This window comes from Pelophylax lessonae, assembly GCF_965119305.1.
Source record: "Pelophylax lessonae genome assembly, chromosome: 4".
Classification (NCBI taxonomy): domain Eukaryota; kingdom Metazoa; phylum Chordata; class Amphibia; order Anura; family Ranidae; genus Pelophylax; species Pelophylax lessonae.
The window spans coordinates 495135930-495157843 of NC_138771.1; the positions used below are offsets into that span (position 1 = coordinate 495135930).

General features: G+C 44.5%; 1 protein-coding gene across 1 annotated transcript in view; it reads right to left on the reverse strand.

Moving 5' to 3' along the window:
- The window catches only part of IL17RA (interleukin 17 receptor A), a 56306-nt gene that overhangs the window by 23581 nt on the left and 10811 nt on the right, over positions 1-21914 (reverse strand). Inside the window, exons 2-7 of the mRNA XM_082255755.1 lie at positions 18957-18984; positions 16920-17066; positions 7539-7663; positions 2804-2921; positions 2671-2718; positions 1885-2036 (exon numbers count right to left, since the gene is read on the reverse strand). Of these exons, the coding sequence (XP_082111881.1) occupies positions 1885-2036; positions 2671-2718; positions 2804-2921; positions 7539-7663; positions 16920-17066; positions 18957-18984 (618 nt within the window). The remainder of the gene's footprint in view (positions 1-1884; positions 2037-2670; positions 2719-2803; positions 2922-7538; positions 7664-16919; positions 17067-18956; positions 18985-21914) is intronic.

Below are 21914 nucleotides of genomic sequence, written 5' to 3' on the forward strand. Positions count from 1 at the left end.
ATTTAGAATATCATCAAAAAAGTTAATTTATTTTAGTAATTCAATTCAAAAAGTGAAACTCCTATATTTTATATAGATGCATTATGCACAGAGTGATATATTTCAAGTATTTCTTTATTTTAATTTTGATGATTTTGATAATTATGTCTTACAGCTAGTGAAAACACAAAACTCAGTATCTCAGAAAAATAGAATACACAAGACCAATAAAAAAAGGATTTTAATACAGAAATGTTGGCTTACTGAAAAGTATGTCCGTGTACAGTATAGTATGCACTCAATACTTGGCAGGGGCTCCTTTTGCATGAATTACTGCATCAATGCGGCGTGGCATGGAGGCGATCAGCCTGTGGCACTGCTGAGATGTTATGGAAGCCCAGGTTTCTTTGATAGTGGCTTTCAGCTCATCTGCATTGTTGGGTCTGGTGTCTCTCATCTTCTTTTTTGACAATGGAACAAAAAATAACCCCTGAGGATTGGGACTTTCAACGGCAAGAACCAGGACTTGAGTATGAAAATATATAAATTTTATTACACGTATTACAAAAATGGAACATACATAATCAAACATAAAGTATAAGATAAAAACAAGGTCATAGATACGTCTTGGAACCAAGAGGGTCTGAGGTGTCTGGATCGGACTAGACGCGTTTCGGACCAATTGCCTTTCTCGATAGTCCAGAAAACACCAGAACTCAGACTAGGAACATAAAAGGTAACAATGAGTATGATACAGATGGTAAATATAGAATTAGATTTAACATGTATTTAAACAATGTTAGAAACAATATGTCACATAGTTCATTATACACAGTGTTTGTCATATTTCGATGTAAAATAGCCAAATACGCAGTGGTCTCACGTCCTGGATTCCACAGAAGTCTTACATATCTGGTATGTAATCATAGAGGCATTTTTGCCCCCCCCCCTTTTTACATCGAAATATGACAAACACTGTGTATAATGAACTATGTGACATATTGTTTCTAACATTGTTTAAATACATGTTAAATCTAATTCTATATTTACCATCTGTATCATACTCATTGTTACCTTTTATGTTCCTAGTCTGAGTTCTGGTGTTTTCTGGACTATCGAGAAAGGCAATTGGTCCGAAACGCGTCTAATCCGATCCAGACACCTCAGACCCTCTTGGTTCCAAGACGTATCTATGACCTTGTTTTTATCTTATACTTTATGTTTGATTATGTATGTTCCATTTTTGTAATACGTGTAATAAAATTTATATATTTTCATACTCAAGTCCTGGTTCTTGCCGTTGAAAGTCCCAATCCTCAGGGGTTATTTTTTGTTCCATATTCATTAGGGATGTTGGCAAGATTCCAGGTTTAAAACACAGAATCCGAATTTATCTTTTCTTTTTTGACAATAACCCACAGATTCTCTATGGGGTTTAGGTCCGGCGAATTTGCTGGCCAATCAAGCACAGTGATACCATGATCATTAAACCAGGTATTGGTACTTTTGGCAGTGTGGGCAGGTGCCAAGTCCTGCTGGAAAATGAAATCAGCATCTCCATAAAGCTGGTCAACAGAGGGAAGCATGAAGTGCTCGAGAATTTCCTGTTAAAGGGCTGCGCTGACTTTTTTTTTTAGTCTTATGTAATTTTCTACTTTTCTGAAATACTGAATTTTGGGTTTTTACTAGCAGTAAGACATAATCATCAAAATTAAAAGAAAGAAATCCTTGAAATATATTACTCTGTGTGTAATGCATCTATATAACATATATGAGTTTCACTTTTTGAATTGAATTACTGAAATAAATAAACTTTTTTGATGATATTCAAATTTTATGAGATGCACCTGTATATTCACCACCACCTGTTCACATCCAGTAACTTGTTTTTACTTTATTGATTACCTCTTGGAGAGTGACATGCCTGTATACTGAATCTAGTGAATTTCTGACTTTTACTTGTACTCCATATTTCTTGGCGTCCCATCGTGAGCTGAACTCGACAGTTAGGTTTTCCTCTTGATGCTTTATAGTAATATTTGGAAACCAACAAAACCCTGAAAAAAAATTAAAAAGATTACACCTTACTAAAATCTGTCTGACCCCAGGGGGTCTCCACCAGGCAGACATAGACGTACCGATAAAGGTATAGCGATTTATAACCAGTTGACCTGCCAGTAAATCCATTCTTTTTCCACATCCTGTAAAGGGCCAAACTGTCTAAAAGTGACAATTACGAGGCTTAGGAGAAACCATAAAACACTGCCAGGAGAGTTTAAAAGCTCTCTTTCAAAAGAAGAAAAATAGTTGCTGTAATTACTTGAAATATGTTAGCTGGAGATCAGCTTTAATTTGCTTGTCCCTTTGTCCACACAGAGCGACAACTCTGCTGTGTAATTTGACTGCAGAACAGCGCTGTCACCCTGTTACAGGAAGTGGAACAGTAAGCAGCTCAACAAGTAAAAAAGCTAGATTCCAGAGAGACTCAAAAAACTAAAATGGCTGTCTTAATACCAGGGACAGCCTGCATCATGTCACTTATATTGCCCTCACAGTCGGTCCACTTTAACTGTTAATAGTAACTAATGTTCAGGAGCCCTCCATGGAAGCCAATAGCTGAAAGGTCACCCCTCTTTAACTATATGGACAGGAATTAGAGAGTTCTAAGAGTCCATCCTACTACTTCCATACCTAGATCACAGCATGTGTCTGTTTGCATCATGTCACCTTCATTACACCCTGTTGGGAGAAGAGAAACAAGTCACAAAAGGATGAGACAATGGTGGGAGGGAATCAAGTTAGTACTTAAGAGTACAAGACTTACATGGCACAGTGAATTCCTGCACCTTGGCATTATCTCCTCCTTGTCTGGGTAGGTGCTGCACGGTCACAATGTAAGTATGGCCTGGAATTACTTCAAAGTTGTTGTAGAAAAACTGCCACTGGAATGATGGAATAAATGACAAATTACTAAACAGCAATGACATAGGCACAAAATACAGTGCATTAAACTGCTGATCAGGGGCAAGTGCCACTAAACCCCAGTAAGACATAAGGAGGGGAAAAGTTCTTATATCGTGAGATTCCAGTGTTGATATCTGCCCCTAAGAATTCAACCATTGAGAGGTCAGGGAGGGAGCCTTAAACTGTGCACATATTTATTGTTTTTTTTTCTATTAGCCAGCAGCCAAAAAAAACAAACAAAAAAACAATAGATTCCTCCATCCACACAAGCGAGGTAGAGAGAGGAACTCTCCCCACTGTGCCATATTCTGACAGCGGGGCGCCTCCACTGTCAGGAATCACTGATCTGCGTTGAAACAATGGTGGCAGCTGCTTCATCAGTAAAGGTTTTCCAACACTCTTGTTCTGTCGAGCGGGAATGACCATAAATGATTTAAAATTCAACTGGTCCTTGCTGGAACGGACAATTTTCGATCCATCTTTGACCAGCTTTACTCCTCCTCCTGCATATTAGACACAAAAGTTGTGCAGACCTGGAAAGTGAAGTGCAACATCTAACCGCAGTAGCCCTTGAGAGGTAAGGGATACCACAGTTTATTAACCCCTGAGCCTAAAAAGGCCCCATACACAAAAGCCGATTGTCAGGTGACACCAGTCGGTTCAATTAAAACTGGCCAACATTTGGCCCATGTGTATGGCAGCAGCCGACCGCCTCCTGATCAGTGCTCTCAACCAATGGCTGAGAGCGATGATTGGAGTGTTCTGGCAGGGGGGCCGTCCCCCTATCATAACACAACAGCACGGGGGGGGGGGGGGTGAAATTGATGTACTAACATCAGACTGTTAGTACAGCGGCTCTGACTAGAAACCTAACTAAAAACTATTAGTGTGTACCAGGCTTTACAGATCTCAGAACTATAACTACACACTAATCAGTGATAGTATTATGACCACTGACCAGTAAAGTGAATAACATTGATTATCTCATTACAGTGGCATCTGAAAGTGGGTGGGATATATTAGGCAGCAAGTAATCATGTCATGTTGTCCCTGAAGTTGTGTTGATAGCAGAAAAAAATGTGCAAGCGAAAGGATTTGAGCGACTTGTAGTCCGATCCAACAGAGGAGCTACTGTAGCTGAAAATTGCTGAAAAAGTGAATGCTAGCATCAGAACACACAGTGCTCTGCAGTTTGTTTTGTATGGGGCTTCGTAGCCACAGATGACCACCCTGACCATGCTGATCCAAGTTCACAGCTAATAGCACCTAAAACGGGCACCTGAGCATCAGAACTGCACTACAGAGGAATGCAAGAAGGTGGCCAGGTCTGATGAGTTCAAGAATGGTTTCAGGAACACAGCAATGATTTCAAGGTGTTGACTTGGCCTCCAAATTCTCTAGATCTCAATCCAATCAAGATCTGGCTGCCTTTGGGATAAGAAATAGCCAGATTGCTGATCCATGTACTGAGCCCTGTGTTTGTAAATGCAGGACATTGTGCTGTGATTGACTACAGCTGATCAGCATGTCTCGGTCATAAATCATTGGCCAGGACCTGCTGACAAAATCTCACTTTAGCCAATGACAGAGTGGGTTAGCAGCAGGCACACGCATGTACATCCCTTTCCTGGAATAGGCTGGATCACATTCATGCATGTGATCCAGCCTGCCCATGCCTGAGGGTGTGCCGCAATCAATTAAGGGGAAAATGTTAGGGTTGGGTTCACACAACATGTCTGATCAGGTCCGCCTGTCCATTTTTCAGGTGAAACTGATCTGACCCTCCATTCACTACTATAGAGCGATGGATCTAAATGGACTTGTGTCCATTTACACCCGCCTTCCTCCAATCTAATCCGCTAACCAAAACGGAAGGGGATACGTTCCCCTCTAGCGGATTGGATTGGAGGACAGTCTGGTGTAAACAGACAGCTGGTTTGTTTACACCAGCCATCCTTAGAGCAGACAGGGCTGTGTCCGTGTCCACTCTGCATAAGTGGAGATGGCATGGACCTGTCATCTGCCCCCTTGGCCTAATGGGGGATCAGAGGACAGATCCCCCGCTGAACAAGCGCATTCCGCTCCCTGTGAAAGAAGCCTTGATAACACTTGATATCAACATTATGATAACACACAGGCTGCAATCAGCAGGTTCTCGGTCAGTGTGTCATGGCTGTTGGTTGCTGCCCTTGTTAACTTATGACCAATTAAGCAGCCGGAAAATGTAGAGCAGGCGTGGAATGCACTGTGCATGCACTGAAAATGAAAAAAAAAGTCCCTCCACTCTGATCAGCAGAGATCATCAGAGAGAGGCCCAGAAAATAGCAATAATACACCCCCCATTTGTTTCTTATTCTGCACCGACAGTCTGTGAGGTTGCCTGGATCACCCTCAGGGAAAAAGTATTTAATCATCTGCTGATTTTGTACGTTTGCCCACTGACTAAAAAAATGATCAGGTAAAATATTGCACAAGTGTGATATAACCAATAAATAATCATAAACAATTATGACCATGCATAAGTGATATATCTATATAAAGTGACAAGTGCTAAAGTGAATGCTGACAATAATAATACAGTATAAGTGTATAAAACTTAATACAACATAATACATTTAGATCTATGTGCAATCGTGCTTGGAAAGTAACTCAAATAGTCCCCAATGATTAAAGTGACCTGTGCAAATTAAATAAAATAACGTGACTGGTAAATAGGGGGGAATAATTTAAATAGTGATAATAAAGTGACATGTGCTCAAGACACCCAACATGAGTATCCAATGTCCAAAGAATAGATGAGTCTCTATTTAGTGAAGCAGTGATGGGTGCTCATATTCTAGGAAGCTGTAACAGATTTCTTCGTGTGTCCTGTACACACCAATGGATAACCCCGTGGTGGGTAGTGAGGTGAACCGTGACCCCTATAGTAGGTAACACACTCACCAGAAATACCCACCCCACACAGGGGTATAAGGTGGGTATATGAGATGGATAAATCCTCCCTCCTACTCCAGGTCCTGGGGGGGACAGCTGGGAAGGTCCCTGGTGCTCCAAGGGTTAAAGGATATCGACTATGTACTGTATGGGTCTGGTGGAATTTCAGGGGTGTCCACTCCGGGGGTCCGCGGTGTGTATAAAGCAAGGGATCAAACGATATGATCAGCCTATAATTTTAATGGAAGATTTTAACAGTGAGAGATAGAATAACAACAAAAATATCCAGAAAAACGCATTTCAAAAAAAGTTATAAAATTGATTTGCATTTTAATGAGTGAAAGAAGTATTTGATCCCCTGTCAATCAGCACGATTTCTGGCTCCCAGGTGTCTTCAATTCAGGCAACAAGCTGAGATTAGGAGCACTCTCTTAAAGGGAGTGCTCCTAATCTCAGCTTGTTACCTGTAAAAAAAAAAAAAAAAAAAAAAAAACCTGTCCACAGAAGCAATCAATCAATCAGATTCCAATATCTGCAACATGGCCAAGACCAAAGAGCTGTCCAAGGATGTCAGGGACAAGGTTGTAGACCTACACAAGGCTGGAATGGGCTACAAGACCATCGCCAAGCAGCTTGGTGAGAGGGTGACAACTGTTGGTGCGATTATTTGCAAATAGAAGAAGCACAAAATAGCTGTCAATCTCCCTCAGGCTGAGGCTCCACGCAAGATCTCAACTCATGGAGTTTCAATGATCATGAGAACGGTTAGCAATCAGCCCAGAACTACATGGGAGAATCTTGCCAATGGTCTTAAGGCAGCTGGGACCATAGTCACCAAGAAGACAATTGGTAAAACACACTGCACCGTGAAGGTCTTAAATAAAGAAAGCACATGTACAGACCTGTCTCAATTTTGCTAATGAACATCTGAATGATTCAGAGGAGAACTGGGTGAAAGGGTTGTGGTCAGATGAGACCAAAATCAAGCTCTTTGGAGTGGCTCAAAAAGAAGCACATTAAGGTCCTGGAGTGGCCTAGCCATTCTCCAAATCTTAATCCCATAGAAAATATGTGGAGGGAGCTGAAGGTTTAAATTCTCATACATCAGCCTCAAACCTTAATGACTTGGAGGGGATCTGCAAAGAGGAGTGGGACAAAATCCCTCCTGAGATATGGGCAAACTTGGTGGCCAACTACAAGAAACGTTTGACCTCTGTGATTGGCAACAAGGGTTTTGCCACCAAGTACTAAGTAATGTTTTGCAAAGGGGTCAAAAACTTATTTCACTCATTAAAATGCAAATCAATTTACAACTTTTTTTTAAATACATTTTTCTGGATATTTTTGTTGTTTTTCTGTCTTTCACTGGTAAAATAAACCTACCATTAAAATTATAGACTGATCATTTCTTTGTCAGTGGGCACACACACAAAATAAGCAGGGGATCAATAGTTTTTTCTGCTCACTGTATGGGGACATCACAATAAGAAATACTTGACGGGTACATTTTTTCTATGTGTTTATCTACTTGGCTTAATTCTTCTTTCCTAATTTGCAGATGTTTTTTTTTTTTTTTTAGAGTGCCCATTTATTATTTCTCTTTGTTTTCCCAAAATTTCTCAGTTTTGGATGGCGCAGCCCACTAACATTCTTTCACTTACCGGCTGCTCATCTTGATTGCGCTGTGAGCGGAATTGGTTATTGAACTGGAATTGGACGCAACGAGATGCTTGGGAGGAGCGTTCTACTACAGTAATGTCCACCCCTTGTAGCTCCAGGATGCTGGCTGCAACAGATAAAGGACAGCAAAAAACACACAACTGATGTCTTCAAAATATAATAAATATATAAAAACTGCGCATACACATAAAGCCTAACCCCAGCCATTTTTTTAGATTTTTCATTAGACACATATACATGAAATTAAGGGAATGGTTATCATTGGAACAGGAAGCTATGGACAAAAGTAAACACACTGTCAGAAACTCTAACCCCTCTCCCACTCTACTAAAAAAGTGTTCCCTAATATTTTAGAAGATTGAATGCTTTCTTTAGCCCCCCCCCCCCCCGAACACCCGAATACCTGGGTTAACTTCATTGCTGCCCAACTCATGGCTGGCATTGCAACCTACCTACATCCTCTGAATGCTCTCAAAAAATTACAATATGCACACTTGCTGCAAGAGAATGTACCCAAGGAAAGGGCAAACACACGGGTCTCCTTTTAAATCTGGTTGAAAATTACTAGATACTACTAGATCTTTCATGGATGTATTTCTATGAAATGTGTTTTTTTGGTGTAGGGTCGACTAGTTTGCCCAAAACCTCATTATGTCCTAAAATATATCAATGTTTATTAGGAGCACCCTGTATGATCTCGGATTGGTTGATAAATGTAGATATAAGTCTCGATCTTTGAATTTGTTTTTCTGTTCTTCCTGCTACCAAAAAAGATTGCACTATTTTACACTACTTTTTCAGCCCTAATGAGGTGCTGTGGGTGTGCACTGTATGACTGAAAAATTCAATTACTTGCTGTCAGTTTGCAAAATGATTTTGTGTAATATTGTTGTCTTCCTCTCCGTAGATTTATAAATTCTAAAAGTGTAAAATTTTCCTATCAAAATTTAATATAAAGGAAAAAAAATAAAAAAAGATTGAGAGGGTTTTCAGGAAGTACCACGCAGAATTTCTTCAGTAGGTCCAGTGAGCCTGCCCAAAAAACAATAATATTGTTGATGTACCTTCTATACAAGTCAACATGGCGAAAGGTACATCGACATGTCATCTGAGGAAAAATGGGAATTTTTGACTTAACCAATTAATTAAAATCCATTTCTCTGATGTTTATTGATGGACACAGCTCCTGATCTTCTTAACCATTGGGTTATACTGCCCCCAACAGGAGTAGGACACTGGGCAGAAAAAAAGTCTGGCTACGCCTATGGGCAGTCCCAGGGGGTATATTCCCTCTCTCTGCGATAGGACAGTTTCGTTACAAGCAGTGTCAGAAGAATTACAACTCCACAGAGGGGTGGGTGCTGTGTCTGTCAAAGAAATGGATTTTACGGTAAGTCAAAAATCCCATTTTCTCTTTTGTTCACTGACGGACACAGCTCCTGATTTTTAGCGGTAGTATACCGATTTTGTTGACTTTTACCTACAGGTAAGCCTATAATAAGGCTTACCTGTAGGTACAATTAATATCTCCTAAACCTGCACGGTTTAGGAGATATTTGCACTGCATGCAGCCGCTGACGCTAGTCGCGCATGCGCTCTGAAGGTCTGGCGGACCTTCAGAGTTCCTTGCCGGGAAGTTGCCGGAAAGTTAATCCCCTGTACGCATGCACGGGAGTGACGTTATCACGGCTCCGGCCACTCACAGCGCCGGAGCCGCCGAACCCGGAAGAGACACAGAGGGATCATGTCCGCACCCACAGCGGTGTCCGGGGGTCCGTGTCGGGGCTTCGTTTTAAGGTAAGTATTTCATAATGAGCTAGTATGCGATGCATACTAGCTTATTATGCCTTTGTCTTGTTTTTTGTTTTTTTTTGAGTATACTACCACTTTAACCATTGGGATGTCCCAAAGCAAAGTTAAACATGAGGGGTGCAAACAGCAAAAACGAATTTCCCAAGGCTAACTATAGCCAACCAGGTAAACAGGAGCTCGACTAATACAACTGGAGCTCACCTGAAAAAACAATACACCCTCAAAGAGGACCAGGTCTTCTAAACAGCAGCCTGCAAAACCTTGCAGCAAAAAGAAGCATCCGCAGATGCCAACACGTCCACTTTATAGAACTTTGTGAAAGTGTGCACCGATGACCAGGTGGCCGCCTTGCAAACCTGCGTCACTGACGCCTGATGATGGAAGGCCCAGGAGGCACTGAGTGCCCAAGTAGAGTGCGCCTTGACAGGGAAAGGAAGAACTTGACCCCTGATGGAATAGGCCTAGATCACCGTCTGCCTGATCCATCTGGAAATGGTCACAGAGGAAGTTGACAATCCTTTCCCGAGGCCTATCTGTGAGCACAAACAATGAGTCTGACTTTCTAAATGACTCCATAGCTGCCAGGTACACCCTAATTGCCCGGACCACATCCAAGGAAATTTCCTTCAGATGTTTTGGCCTGGGACACAGGAAAGGCAACGCAATGTCTTCATTTAAATGAAAATCAGAGACAACCTTTGGAAGGAATAACGGACAGGAACAAAGAACCATCTTATGTCTATGAACCACAGAGTAAGGTGAACGACAGGATTAAGCCGCCAATTCCGACACCCTGCACGCAGAGGTGATAGCCACCAAGAAGGCTACTTTCTGGGACAGCGTAAGCAGGGGAATCTCCCAAAGATTCTCAAAAGGTGGCTCCTGGAGAACCGAGAACACAAAATTGAGGTCCCAAGGCAGCAACGGAGACCATGCTGGAGGGATCAAGTGCTTAACTCCATGAAGAAAAGTCATCAAGGCCAGTTTCTGCTCAACCCCCCGCGGAAGGTCAAGAGCCAGGCCACGAGAAAGAGGGAGTATGAACCCCAAGAGACTCACACTACGCAATGTACCACTTCCACGTATGATGGTAGATCTTCCTAGAAGTAGATTTCCTAGCTTCTAACAGTGTTGGACTCACCGATGCAGACAAACCTCTATTCATCAGCACCTGGCATTCAACAGCTCAGCCATCAAAGCCAGCGACTGTAAAGCAGGATGGAAGATCGGTCCTTGGGACAGCAGATCCTCCCTGGAACATTGGCGACCAGTTGCACCAGATCGGCGTACCAAGCCGGGCAAGGCCAGTCCAGAGCCACTAAGATGACCGGAAAAACAACTGCCTTGACCATGCGTAGAAGTCCTGGCAGAAGCTTGAGAGGAGGAAATGCGTAAATCAGATGATACTGACCCCATGGGACCACCAGGGCGTCCTTGGCACCTGCCAGAGGATCCTGTGACCGAGCCACAAACCTCTGCACCTTTCTGTTGAGCCAAGACGTCAACAGATCCACCTCTGGGATGCCCCATCAGAGACACAACTGATGAAACACCTCCGAATGAACGGAGCACTCCCCTTGGTCCAACGCCTGCCGACTGAGGTAATTCACCTGTTAGTTTCCACCCTGGGAATGTGTACGGCGGAGAGGGCTGGAACGAACCATTCTGCCCACCTTAGAATGCCGGCTACCTCCTGAGCCACCAGGACACTTTTTGTGCCCCCCTGGTGATTGACATAAGCCACGGCCGTGGCATTGTCTGATTAAATGCGCACTGGACATCCCTGAAGACAATCTGTCCAATGGTCCATGCACATTTTGATTGCTTGGAGTTCCAAGACATTGATCAGTAGTCTGGACTCTTCCAGTGTCCAGAGGCTCTGAGCAAAATTTTTGCTGAGGCGCCTCCCCAGCCAGACAGGCTGGCATCCATGATGACCACTGTCCAATACAAGGGATGGAAGGATTTGCCCAGACGAAGCGTCGGAGAACGAAGTCACCATATCAGGGACTCCTTCATTCCCTGGCTCAGCCAGATCTGATTGTCCAGAGACTTCGGATTCTTGTCCCATTAGGCCAGAATCTCCCTTTGAAGGGACCTCATTTGGAACTGTGCAAATGGAACGGCCTTAAAGGTAGACACCATCAGGCCCAGCAACCGCATGCAAGTCCGGAGGGATTGACCATCTGCTGGACAGCAGGAGACGAATTGCAGCCTGAAATTCATGGAGTTTGTCCAGAGGAAGGAGTACTTTGGCTAAGGCCGAGTCCAGAGTCAGACCCAGATTGTCCAGCTTTGTGGACGGAACCAGAGCAGACTTCTGAAGATTCCGAATCCAGCCGTACTATCTCACAGTTCGTATAGTAATCTCCAGGCTTTCCACCAAAGCAGTAGGAGACTCCACTTGCAGAAGGAGATCGTCCAAGTAGCCCAGTACTGCAAACCCCCATTGGCATAACAATGCTAGCACCAGGGCTAACACTTTTGTGAAGACCCGAGGAGCAGAGGAAGCGCTGGTGGCCAGCACATACATCCTTGATGTCGATAGAGGCAAGGGAATCCCCTTGATGCAGGGATGCCACCACCGTGCGAATGGACTCCATTCTAAACTTCTGCACAAACACAAGGCAGTTCAGTGCCTTGAGGTGCAGGATTGGGCGCACCTTGCCTTCCTTCCTGGGAACTCTAAACAGGTTTGAGTAAAACCCCTAAAATGTTCCGATGACGGAAACGGGACAATCACCCCTTGAAGTAACAGGTCTTGTACCGCCCCAAACAGACCCTGTAAGTGGTCCGGGGACAGGAGCAAGTTGGAAGGAAAGAAGCTTGCCGGAGACACACTTGTCTTGTACCAGCGAAGTCCACAGGTCCGGAAACCAGCGGAGATGTCCCCCCACCCCCTAAACATGCTGAAGGAACCTTGACCGTGGGTCTGGAGAAGCCTGCTCACAGCTTGCCAGACCAGGTTTTGGATCCCCCAGAGGAGGCCCTAAAAGGCTTCAAGTCCTTGTCAGTCGACCCTTCTCCGCTCTTATGAGCGGAGAAGGATGGCCCATGTCTATGATGAGGGTCCATGCCCTTATTAACCTGCGGAAGAAAGGTACTCTTTCCCCCTGTGAGACCTTGAAGGATGTCATCTAGCATAGTTCCAAACAGGCAATCTCCTTGAAAGGGGAGGCCAGTCAAGGTCTTTTTAGAAGTCTGGTCTGCAGACCAGCATTTGAGCCAAAAGGGGAGACGCATCCAAAGAGGCATCACAGATGCTGTTCTCCCTCCAGGTCACGGCATAAAAGCTTAGCCCACTCAGCCCACCCAAGTTAATGTTTGCGACACCAGGGCAATGGTGAATATCGGCCTTAGTGCCGAACCAGCCAGAGTGTACATATTGCGGGTCACAGCCTCCGCCTTCCTGTCAGCCGGATCCTTAAAGGCCTGGGACTCTTCAACCCAGAATCATGGTTGCCTTGTTCATTCTGGAAACCGGAGGGTCCACCACCAGTGGAACAGTCCACTCCTTAATAAAGGGACTCCTCATAGGGGTATCAACTAGCAAATCGCTTAGGGACCCAAAGGGGATGCTTTGATCATCCCCACTGTTCAGCGACAATTCTGTCAAAATAGGGGGGAAAAGAGAAACACTTTTGCCGCTCTGGATTGCTTGTGAGTGCCAAAGGGAACCTGCGCCTCTGTCACAGCTGCATCCTCCAGCTTTAAGTTCACACACATAGATACAATCAGTGCTTCCACCAGGCTTTTTTCATGCACAGCTGCAGATGTGGAGAAATCATCCTCACTATATGAGGATTCTGGGCGCGTGGTCGCAGACCCAGCAGGGTGACCCACGTCCACGGAGGCCGAATCAGATTCAGGATCTGATGGGACTAATGAGGCAGGAGAAGGCGGGCGGCGCTTTATGCTAGCCCATTGCCCGAAAGCCACCTCCATCCGGGACACAAATTGCTCTAGGACCGCCGTCAGTGCATTGATGGATGTTTGAGGTCCGGAGGGCCCCGCAGCCTCAGAGAGGGGATCAGGTGGGGAGATGTGCTTCAAAGACTCCATGAGTCACCAAGGGGACCCCACAAAAAGTGTAAAATACTACAAAGGGACAACCTCCACCACACTGGCAACACCACCCAGTCACCAGGTACAAAGCACCAAGCGATCCTCAGCAGAAAGGAAGAGGAACCCACCAGACTCACCACCCAGCAGAAACAGGCACCTGCAGCCACCAGGATAATCATCACTCCACGTGTGGCGATCAGGAAGTGAAAAGATCCAAGAGTCCCACAGGGCTCCACAGTCATGGCCGCCGCTATTTTCAAAGGCAAAACACCACAAAATGGCCGCCGGACTACACAAACATGGTCGCTGTGCATTGAGCACACAAAGTTACAGCAAAATGGTGGCCCTGCGTGGCACCACAAAGCTCCCAGGGACCCAGGAGGGATCCCTAGGCCTCAAAGACAGGCCCAGGCAGGACACGGGGCCCTGGCAGGAGCTCCCATCAGCTACAACCCCCCCTACGCAGCAGATCATCCGGTGGCGCATCCCCCCGCCCCCATTGCCAGCATAGCGCCCTGCCCCCAACCCAGGAGATGGACCAGACCACCCAAACAGCCCCAGCCTAAGTGGAGGGGGGGTAGGATGGGGGGGACAGCTGAAGGGGGTGCCTACCGGGAAGGATGGGAACCTGGGGGTCTGAGCGTCCCAAGGAGGGGCCCACATCCACCCCAAAATCCTCCAGGGGGAAAGGGGAGACAGCTACTCACCATACCAGGAACCAGACGGGCACCGCTCCAGACAGAACTCCTCGCCATTGAAATGGGGGGGCTGTCGGTCAAGAGGATCGCTGCTACTCTGGCTGAGACCCGGTTGTATGCGACCTCGTGAGGCATTTAACTCAAAGACCAGCCCCCATCCGGTGGGGCTATGTTGCAGCCGACCTAGCGCACAGCAGAGGTCTGCGTCTATTCGTGGGGTGACCACTGATCTAGATTATGCAGCCCGTCGCCCAGTCCAGCAGTTGATTGTAGATCTCACAGGAAAAAAAACAGGGGAAACATTTCTATCTAAAAAAAAAAAGATGCCAGGACCAGAGATCCCAGCAAGGAACTAGGTCCTTACTCCTTACTAGGCAGAAAAAAAACTGAGTACCTATAGCAGAGAGAGGGAATATACCCCCTGGGACTGCCCATAGACTTAGCCAGACTTTTACTCCTGTAGGGGGCAGTACAAAGTGAAAAGACACAGTGAAAGAGCTGCACACGGGGAAGGGGGGGGGGGATCAGAAACAGGCAGAACAAGGAGGGGGGATCAGTGTCGGAGAAGAAAATACAGGAATAATGCCCTGTGTCTGTGTCTCTCCCCGCAGCAGCTGAAAGCTGGCAGGAGGGGTAAAATGGCTTTCAGCTGCTGCCAAGAGACACACAGGGCTTCCTCCCTTAATTGCCCCTCCACCCAACCGTACCAGGTCCCCTACAAGAGGACTGGTGGTACCCTCCTATCAGCGGTCCTGACAGTGACTCCACATCTATCTGGTGTAATGTCATTGCTATCCAAAATAGTACATGTAATGTGTCTTTTTGATACAAAGGAAGGCCTTCTACATGGGGCTGCAAAAAATCATCAATGATAATGCTAGCATTCTGCGTGAGGAATGCAATGCCAGAGACAGCCAAATTATTATGCAATTTAGGCAATGTAAAAAAAGTGAGTGTCATCAAATCCTTATTTTTTTATAAAGACTCCAAGATCACTTGAAATAACTCTTTGTGCATATGTTTGCTCAATCAGGTGAGAAAAAAATATTTTTTTATTACTTTCAAGAATGCCAGCAGGAACCTTCCTATACCCAGGCATTATGTCTCAGCAACAAGACATTATTACGCTTACAATAATTTCACAGGTTAATTGACTTTAGGGCTAGCTTGAGGGGGAAACATGTTTGATTCCATTTTAAACTTTAGGGCTTAATCATGTACGGGGTTACATGCATCTTCAACGCTTTATAATCCCGCATCTTAAGATCTCAGCAATCCTAGAGGAGACCCTTTAGTGGAGCGGCTCTCTTTTTTATACCTTAGGTCCTTTAAATAGCATATTGAAATTTTCATTTTTGAGGGAATAGAATCAAATCTTGTACAAATTCTGGTACAACCATGTTTACTAACTGACATATCAACATGGATGTCGCACTACTTTTTTAAACTAAACCTCCTACCCATGGGAGGGCCCCCAAGAGACTTTTCCATCAAGGTCAATAATGCAACCATCAGTGTCTGTATTGAGCAAAAAAGCAAAAAGCTTTTCAAAATAAAATCTGATTTAAAAAAAATAAAATAAAAAACACGTCTTTTTCTAGGGGAATGAATGTTGAGGACAGTTTTAAAAGCTGTTAAATATTTCTTAAATAATGTCATAAATCTTGTTGCTTTCTGTGACATCTGAGCATCTTTTACGCTACCGCAGTTCTCTAGGAGCTTTCATGCAGCTGTACCACAGCCCTGCTTTGCCTTTTATTGCATCAGCTGTATCGATACATAGATGTCTCGGTTTCTGCAGCAGAGCCACCCATGAACACCCTGTTAATGTTTTTTCCTGTGCATTACCACCAGAGGCGTACCTAGATTTCTCAGGGCCCCGGTGCAAGAAATCATGAAGTGGCGGCAATGGTGAGGGGGGTGGGATCAGTGGCGGTGGTGAGGGGGGGGGGTGGATGGTGGGGTCGGATCAATGGCGGTGATGAGGGGGGGTGATGGTGGAGAGGGATCAGTGGGGGCGATGGTGGGGGTGGAGGAGGGGTGGGATGTGGTGTCACCACCACCTCTGTCTTACTGATCCCATCCCCCCACCACCGCAGATCTCATCCCTATACCCCCAACAGCTCTGTTGTAGAGGATGAGATCTGTTCTGTGCCAGGCATGGGATGGGATCATTAAGAGGCAGCAAGCCAGTAAGCCAGCAAGGGTGGAGTTTGGGATCAAAAAGGCAAGTTGAAGTTCGTCGGTCAGTCAGCGTTGAGACGATTTCCCCCTCACTCAGCAACTCCAGCCAGGCAGACACATCATCAGCATGTGGTCTCTTCGCACTCGTCTGGCAGAGAAGAGAACTCCTCCTCCCCCTACACTCTATTGGTGTCAGCTGGTCAGCTGGCTTTCGGTGACTGACCACCCCTGCTGCCTCACTGCATCAGCCATCTCTCGGATTGGAGGATCGGTAGGGCTGAGGGTGGTGCAGGCAGCACAGCAGCAGAATGCAGGACAGGTAGATTGCTTAACACAGACATACCGCTGTACCTCTCTGCCCCCCCCCCCCCGCACAACGATCGGGGAAGGCGGCAGCCAGACAGACTAGTCTCTCACTCAGCCACAACTAGCATCTAGCGAACAGTCAGGACTCAGGCAGACAGACGGGCCCCCTCACGCCGCGGCCACTGTAAGTGAACGGGGCTGGCGGGTCCCCCCTCAGGTAGCGGAACTCCAGGGCCCGATCGCAAGCGCGACCGTTGCGACCCTGATAGGTCCACTAATGATTACCACATTACTTACCGTCAACGTTGACAGTCCAGTTTATATGAAGACACACTACTCTACGACCCATCTCATTCTGGGCAATCCCCGCTGTAACTGCCATATGTGACGGGGCGGTCGGAGTCCAATTGTAGTCCCGGAACCAGTTAATGTCGAGGCAGGAATCTAATAGAGAAGATGGAAAAAGGTGAAGCCATGGGTGGAGCCTTCAAGAATCATAACACTCTCTCACCAGAACAGCATTATGGAACACAAACTGCTGAAAATTCTAGCAATGAGAAATTGTCCCTTTGCTGATCTGGACTGAAATATATTTTCTATAATTACTGATCATCCCTGACCTTTCCATATGATTACCGATCATCCCTGAAGTTCCCATAATCTTATTGTTTAGTAATCTCTTTCAAGTAGCCAAGGAAGACATGCATTAGATGAAAAAAGCCATGCACTCAAACATGTTTTAGCTTTATTTGTGACCAGCTTAAGGTATATCTAAAGCCTAAACCTTTAATTTTTCCGATTTAATTAGGGAAAAGTTTTGGCTTCAGTCACAATTCAATATAAATAATATAGTCAACACTACCTAACACTAGTACCTAAAAAAAACATGCAGAATTTGTAATTATACAGTAGATCAGTGGTGTCCAAACTGCGGCCCTTTGCTTGCCTTTATCAGGCCCTTGGGACACTATTCCTCCCACTGATAGAAGGCACTATTCCTTCTACACTAGCAATTGGGCATAATTCCTGTCACTGATACCAACAATAGGGCACTATTCCTACCACTGACCTCACCATTCTTCCCACTGACACCAATGATGGGACATTATTCCTTGCCTTGATACCAACAATGCGGCACTATTCTTCCCACTAACAACAATGATGGGGCACTTTTTCTTCCCCGAATATGAACAATGGGGCAATATTCCTCCCACTAATACCAATGATGGGGCATTCTTTACACCCATTGATGCCAGAGCATTTTCTAGCCCCCTCAAGGTAGGAAGAACAGTAAACTGGCCCTTTGTTCAGAAAGTCTGGAGACCCCTGCAGTACAGTAAATGTTCATAGGAGCAGCCATATTTAATACATACATTTACATTTTCCTCCAAAATTCACAAAAGCTTATATCCCTCTTAGATTGTAAGCTCTAACGAGCAGGGCCCTCTGATTCCTACTGTATTAAAAAGTGTATTGTATTTGTACTGTCTACCCTCAAGTTGTAAAGCGCTGCGTAAACTGTCGGCGCTATATAAATCCTATATAATAATAATAATATACGTATAATATCTCAGACTGTAGATTCAGTAAAAGGTTGTGGTAGTGTGATTGAACTAAAGTTTTCCCTCCCACAGGCTGGAATATAATAAATCAACAGTTATCTTATCTGCTGTATGTGATGCCATCTAGTGACTGAAATGTATATAAAACCTCATATAAAATCAAGCACACAAAGTTAAACTGACAAAAATGATATCCTTATTCTCCAAAAGTATTCCAAAAACATTTACTACTTAATTGCCATGTAATCAATTTTTTACTAAAGTGTTTCTTACTGTGTTTTTCTGCCTCCTTGTAACATTCTCTGTGAGCTCCTCAGCTTCTCCTTTCCCCCCACTTCTGTTTGTTTGGAATGAGCAGTGCATATTAGTTGCAGTCACCTTGTGCACTGCTCTATGCAAAAATCACATAATCCATAGTCCCAGTCCATATCAGGAGGAAGCAAGAAAGGGTGGCCATGTTTCGACATACACTACACTGGGACCATGGAAAGTGAATTAAGCCACAGGAAGACAGATCACAGCAGCAAAAAAAAAAAAGAAGGATTTGGAGGAGGGTGAGAGCAATAGGTATAGAAAGAATCCATACCTAAATGTATTATTTTTTTTTAAACCAGCATATAGTGCCTATTTAAAGTTACAACAAATTCACAAATTCCTAAGAAAACTTGTGCTCAGGCAGCACACACATATTTATATACACACACATAGATTGCTATCTGTAACTTCTTAGGAATTGTAATATAAAAATGTCACACGTGTGATAAGCACTTACTGTTGGTCTTGATGGTGCACTGAATATTCTGCAAGACACATAAGAGGCACAGAATTAAACACTGGAATGATAATTTTGCACAAAACAATTTGCTTACCAAGCTGTACATAAAAAAAATGTAGAGCTTTACACAGGTTGGTTATTGGAGCTCTCATTAGGTTCATGTGATACTAGCAATCAATTGCTGGTGACAACTCGCCAGTAACAGCATTATTAAGACACTACTTACCTTCTCACTGGCTGAACCAATGAGATGCACTCGGTCACTGTTCCCTTGTTAGCAAATGAGGTGCTGAAATATTTTGGCCAGAGAGGCAATGACACCCATTATGGAAGGTGCATCTTAGAGATGCTTTGACAGGGGCAGAACGGCCAGTGTGACATGACCCTTGTCTGACAATTCTCATCCTATTCTGCCATTTGCGCTCTATAAAGACATTTAAAGTTGTATGCTTATTATGCGGCAAATCAAGGCACTGGCATTGGGACTGTAGTAGGAGTTTAAGTTCATCACTGCTTTTACACCGAATACAGATATCGAGGCACCTATACTGCCCTGTGAGATGAAAGTAGCAGCCATGAGCTCTGACCTGCAGAAAATATGATATTTGCAACCCCCATGTGCCTCTGGACTTGGGGGGCTTTCAGGATGTGCTGGGAAAGATGTGAAAATGCAGTAGTATGTGTCAATGGCTTGTGGTGCCCTATAGCACTTTATTAAACTTTGTGCAAAGAAAACAAAACAAAGTCAGAGTCCAGGGAAGGCACGCCCCCCAGCATACATACAACATACAAATGTAAGAAACATCCTGCATACAGTCAGCAACAAAATAAAATAGTAGAAAATACAGCACTCCTGGAGCCCAAGCAGGCGCCCTATAGCACTTTACTATGGTGGTTTGTACTTGGTGATGAGAAGGAACTTCCACCTGCAGTAATTCTATTCTGCCCCTAGATGTCCTCAGTTTCCCAGGTTGAATGACACCTAGCTTCCAAATTAGGGATCTAATAGAACTGTACAAAAAGGAATGACAAATATGACCTGTTAGAGCCGATTCACACTACCGCGACCAGAAAGTCACCCCATGAAGGAGCGACTATTTAGCTTGACTTTGAAGAGATTTGTGAGAGACTTGTGAGAGACTTGTAAGAGACTTGTAAGAGACTTGAATGATAGGCGACTTTGTCTGTGGGGAATGCCTGTCTAATCTTTTTCTTCTTCCTGGAAAATCTGATCACAGTCGCTTGAAAATAGATAAGGATCCGACTTAGAGGCGACTCCCATTGAAGTCTATGTGCACAAATTGGATAGAGGTCGCCTTGAAGTAGTACAGGAACCTTTTCTGAAGTTGGAGCGACTTCAGTAGTGCATATTAAGAAGGCTATCATTCATTTACATTGAATTTGTAATGACAAGAGACTTGGGGCGACTTGAGGGCACACAAGTGGCGTCCCAAGTCGGAGTAGTGTGAACCGGCTCTTAAACACAGTAACCCAAAACAAATAATTTCACCATCCATTGAGAACGCAGTCGGAACACTAAAATATTTTTTCTGATTGGTCCCTGTGGGTGGCTGTACATGGCACACCCCTGTAGGTCCAAGACACAAGAAGTATAAACACACTCCAAGAGGTGTGTGTCACAAACAGCCGATTACAGCTGAGGGCGGATTACATCATAGAACAGACAGGAAGCAACTGATAGCAGAAGTACTGCAGAGACACAAACATTAAGGTCACTGATCAGAAATTATATATATTGTTTGACACCAATAGCATTACGTATCATCTAGCCAGAAAATTCACTCTTCGGTAAAAGAAAAACAATTGTGTGTGTAAATATATATATATATATATATATATTTATTACACTTACACACACACACACACAAAAGCCCCACTGGGCATTAAAACCTTAGGTAGCCACATAAAGAGCTGAATTGTTCATATAGGCCGCATCATTTTCGGACACAGCTCCTGATAGTCATAACCATTGGGTTATACTGCCCCCTACAGGAGTAGGACACTGGGCAGAAAATAATTCTGGGTACACCCATGGGCAGTCCCAGGGGGTATACTCCCTCTCTATGCTATAGGACACTCAGTTTTGTTACAAGCAGTGTCAGGAGAATTATATCTTCACAGAGGGGTGGGTGCTGTGTCAAAGATAAGTCAAAAATCCCCTTTTTCTCTTTCGTACATTGACAGACACAGCTCCTGATTTTCATAACCATTGGGATGTCCCAAAGCAGTGTTAAATATGAGGGGTGGGAACAACCAAAAAAATTCCCAAGGCTAAACATTAGCCAACCAGGTATCAAGAGCTCAACCAAACAACTGGAGCTCATCTGAAAAAAAAAAAAAAAAAAAAAAAAAACACACCCTCAAAGAGGATCAGGTCCTTTTAAACAGCAGCCTGCAAAACCTTGTGGCCAAAAGAAGCATCCACAGATGCCAACACATCCACTGATATAAAACTTTGTAAAAGTGTGCATTGACTGCCAGTGGCTGCCTTGCAACCTGCATCACTGACGCCTGATTATGGAAAGCCCAGGAGGCACTAAGCGCCCTACTAGAGTACGACTTGACAGAGAAAGGAGGAACCTGACCCCTGATGGAACATGCCTGAACCACCGTCTGTCTGATTTATCTGGAAATGGTCACAGAAGAAGCGGACAACCCTTTCCGAGGCTCATTTGTGAGCAAAAAGAGAGAGTCTGACTTCCTGAAAGACTCCGTGGCTATGAGGTACACTCTAATTGCACCGACTACATCAAAGGCATGCAAGGCAATTTCCTTGGGATGTTTAGGCCTGGGACACAGTGAAGGCAACACAATGTCTTCATTCAAATGAAAATCAGAGACAACCTTTGGAAGGAACGACAGACAGGGGTAAAGAACCACCTAATCCCTGTGAATCACCAGTTAAGGTGAACGACAAGTTAACGTCACCAGTTC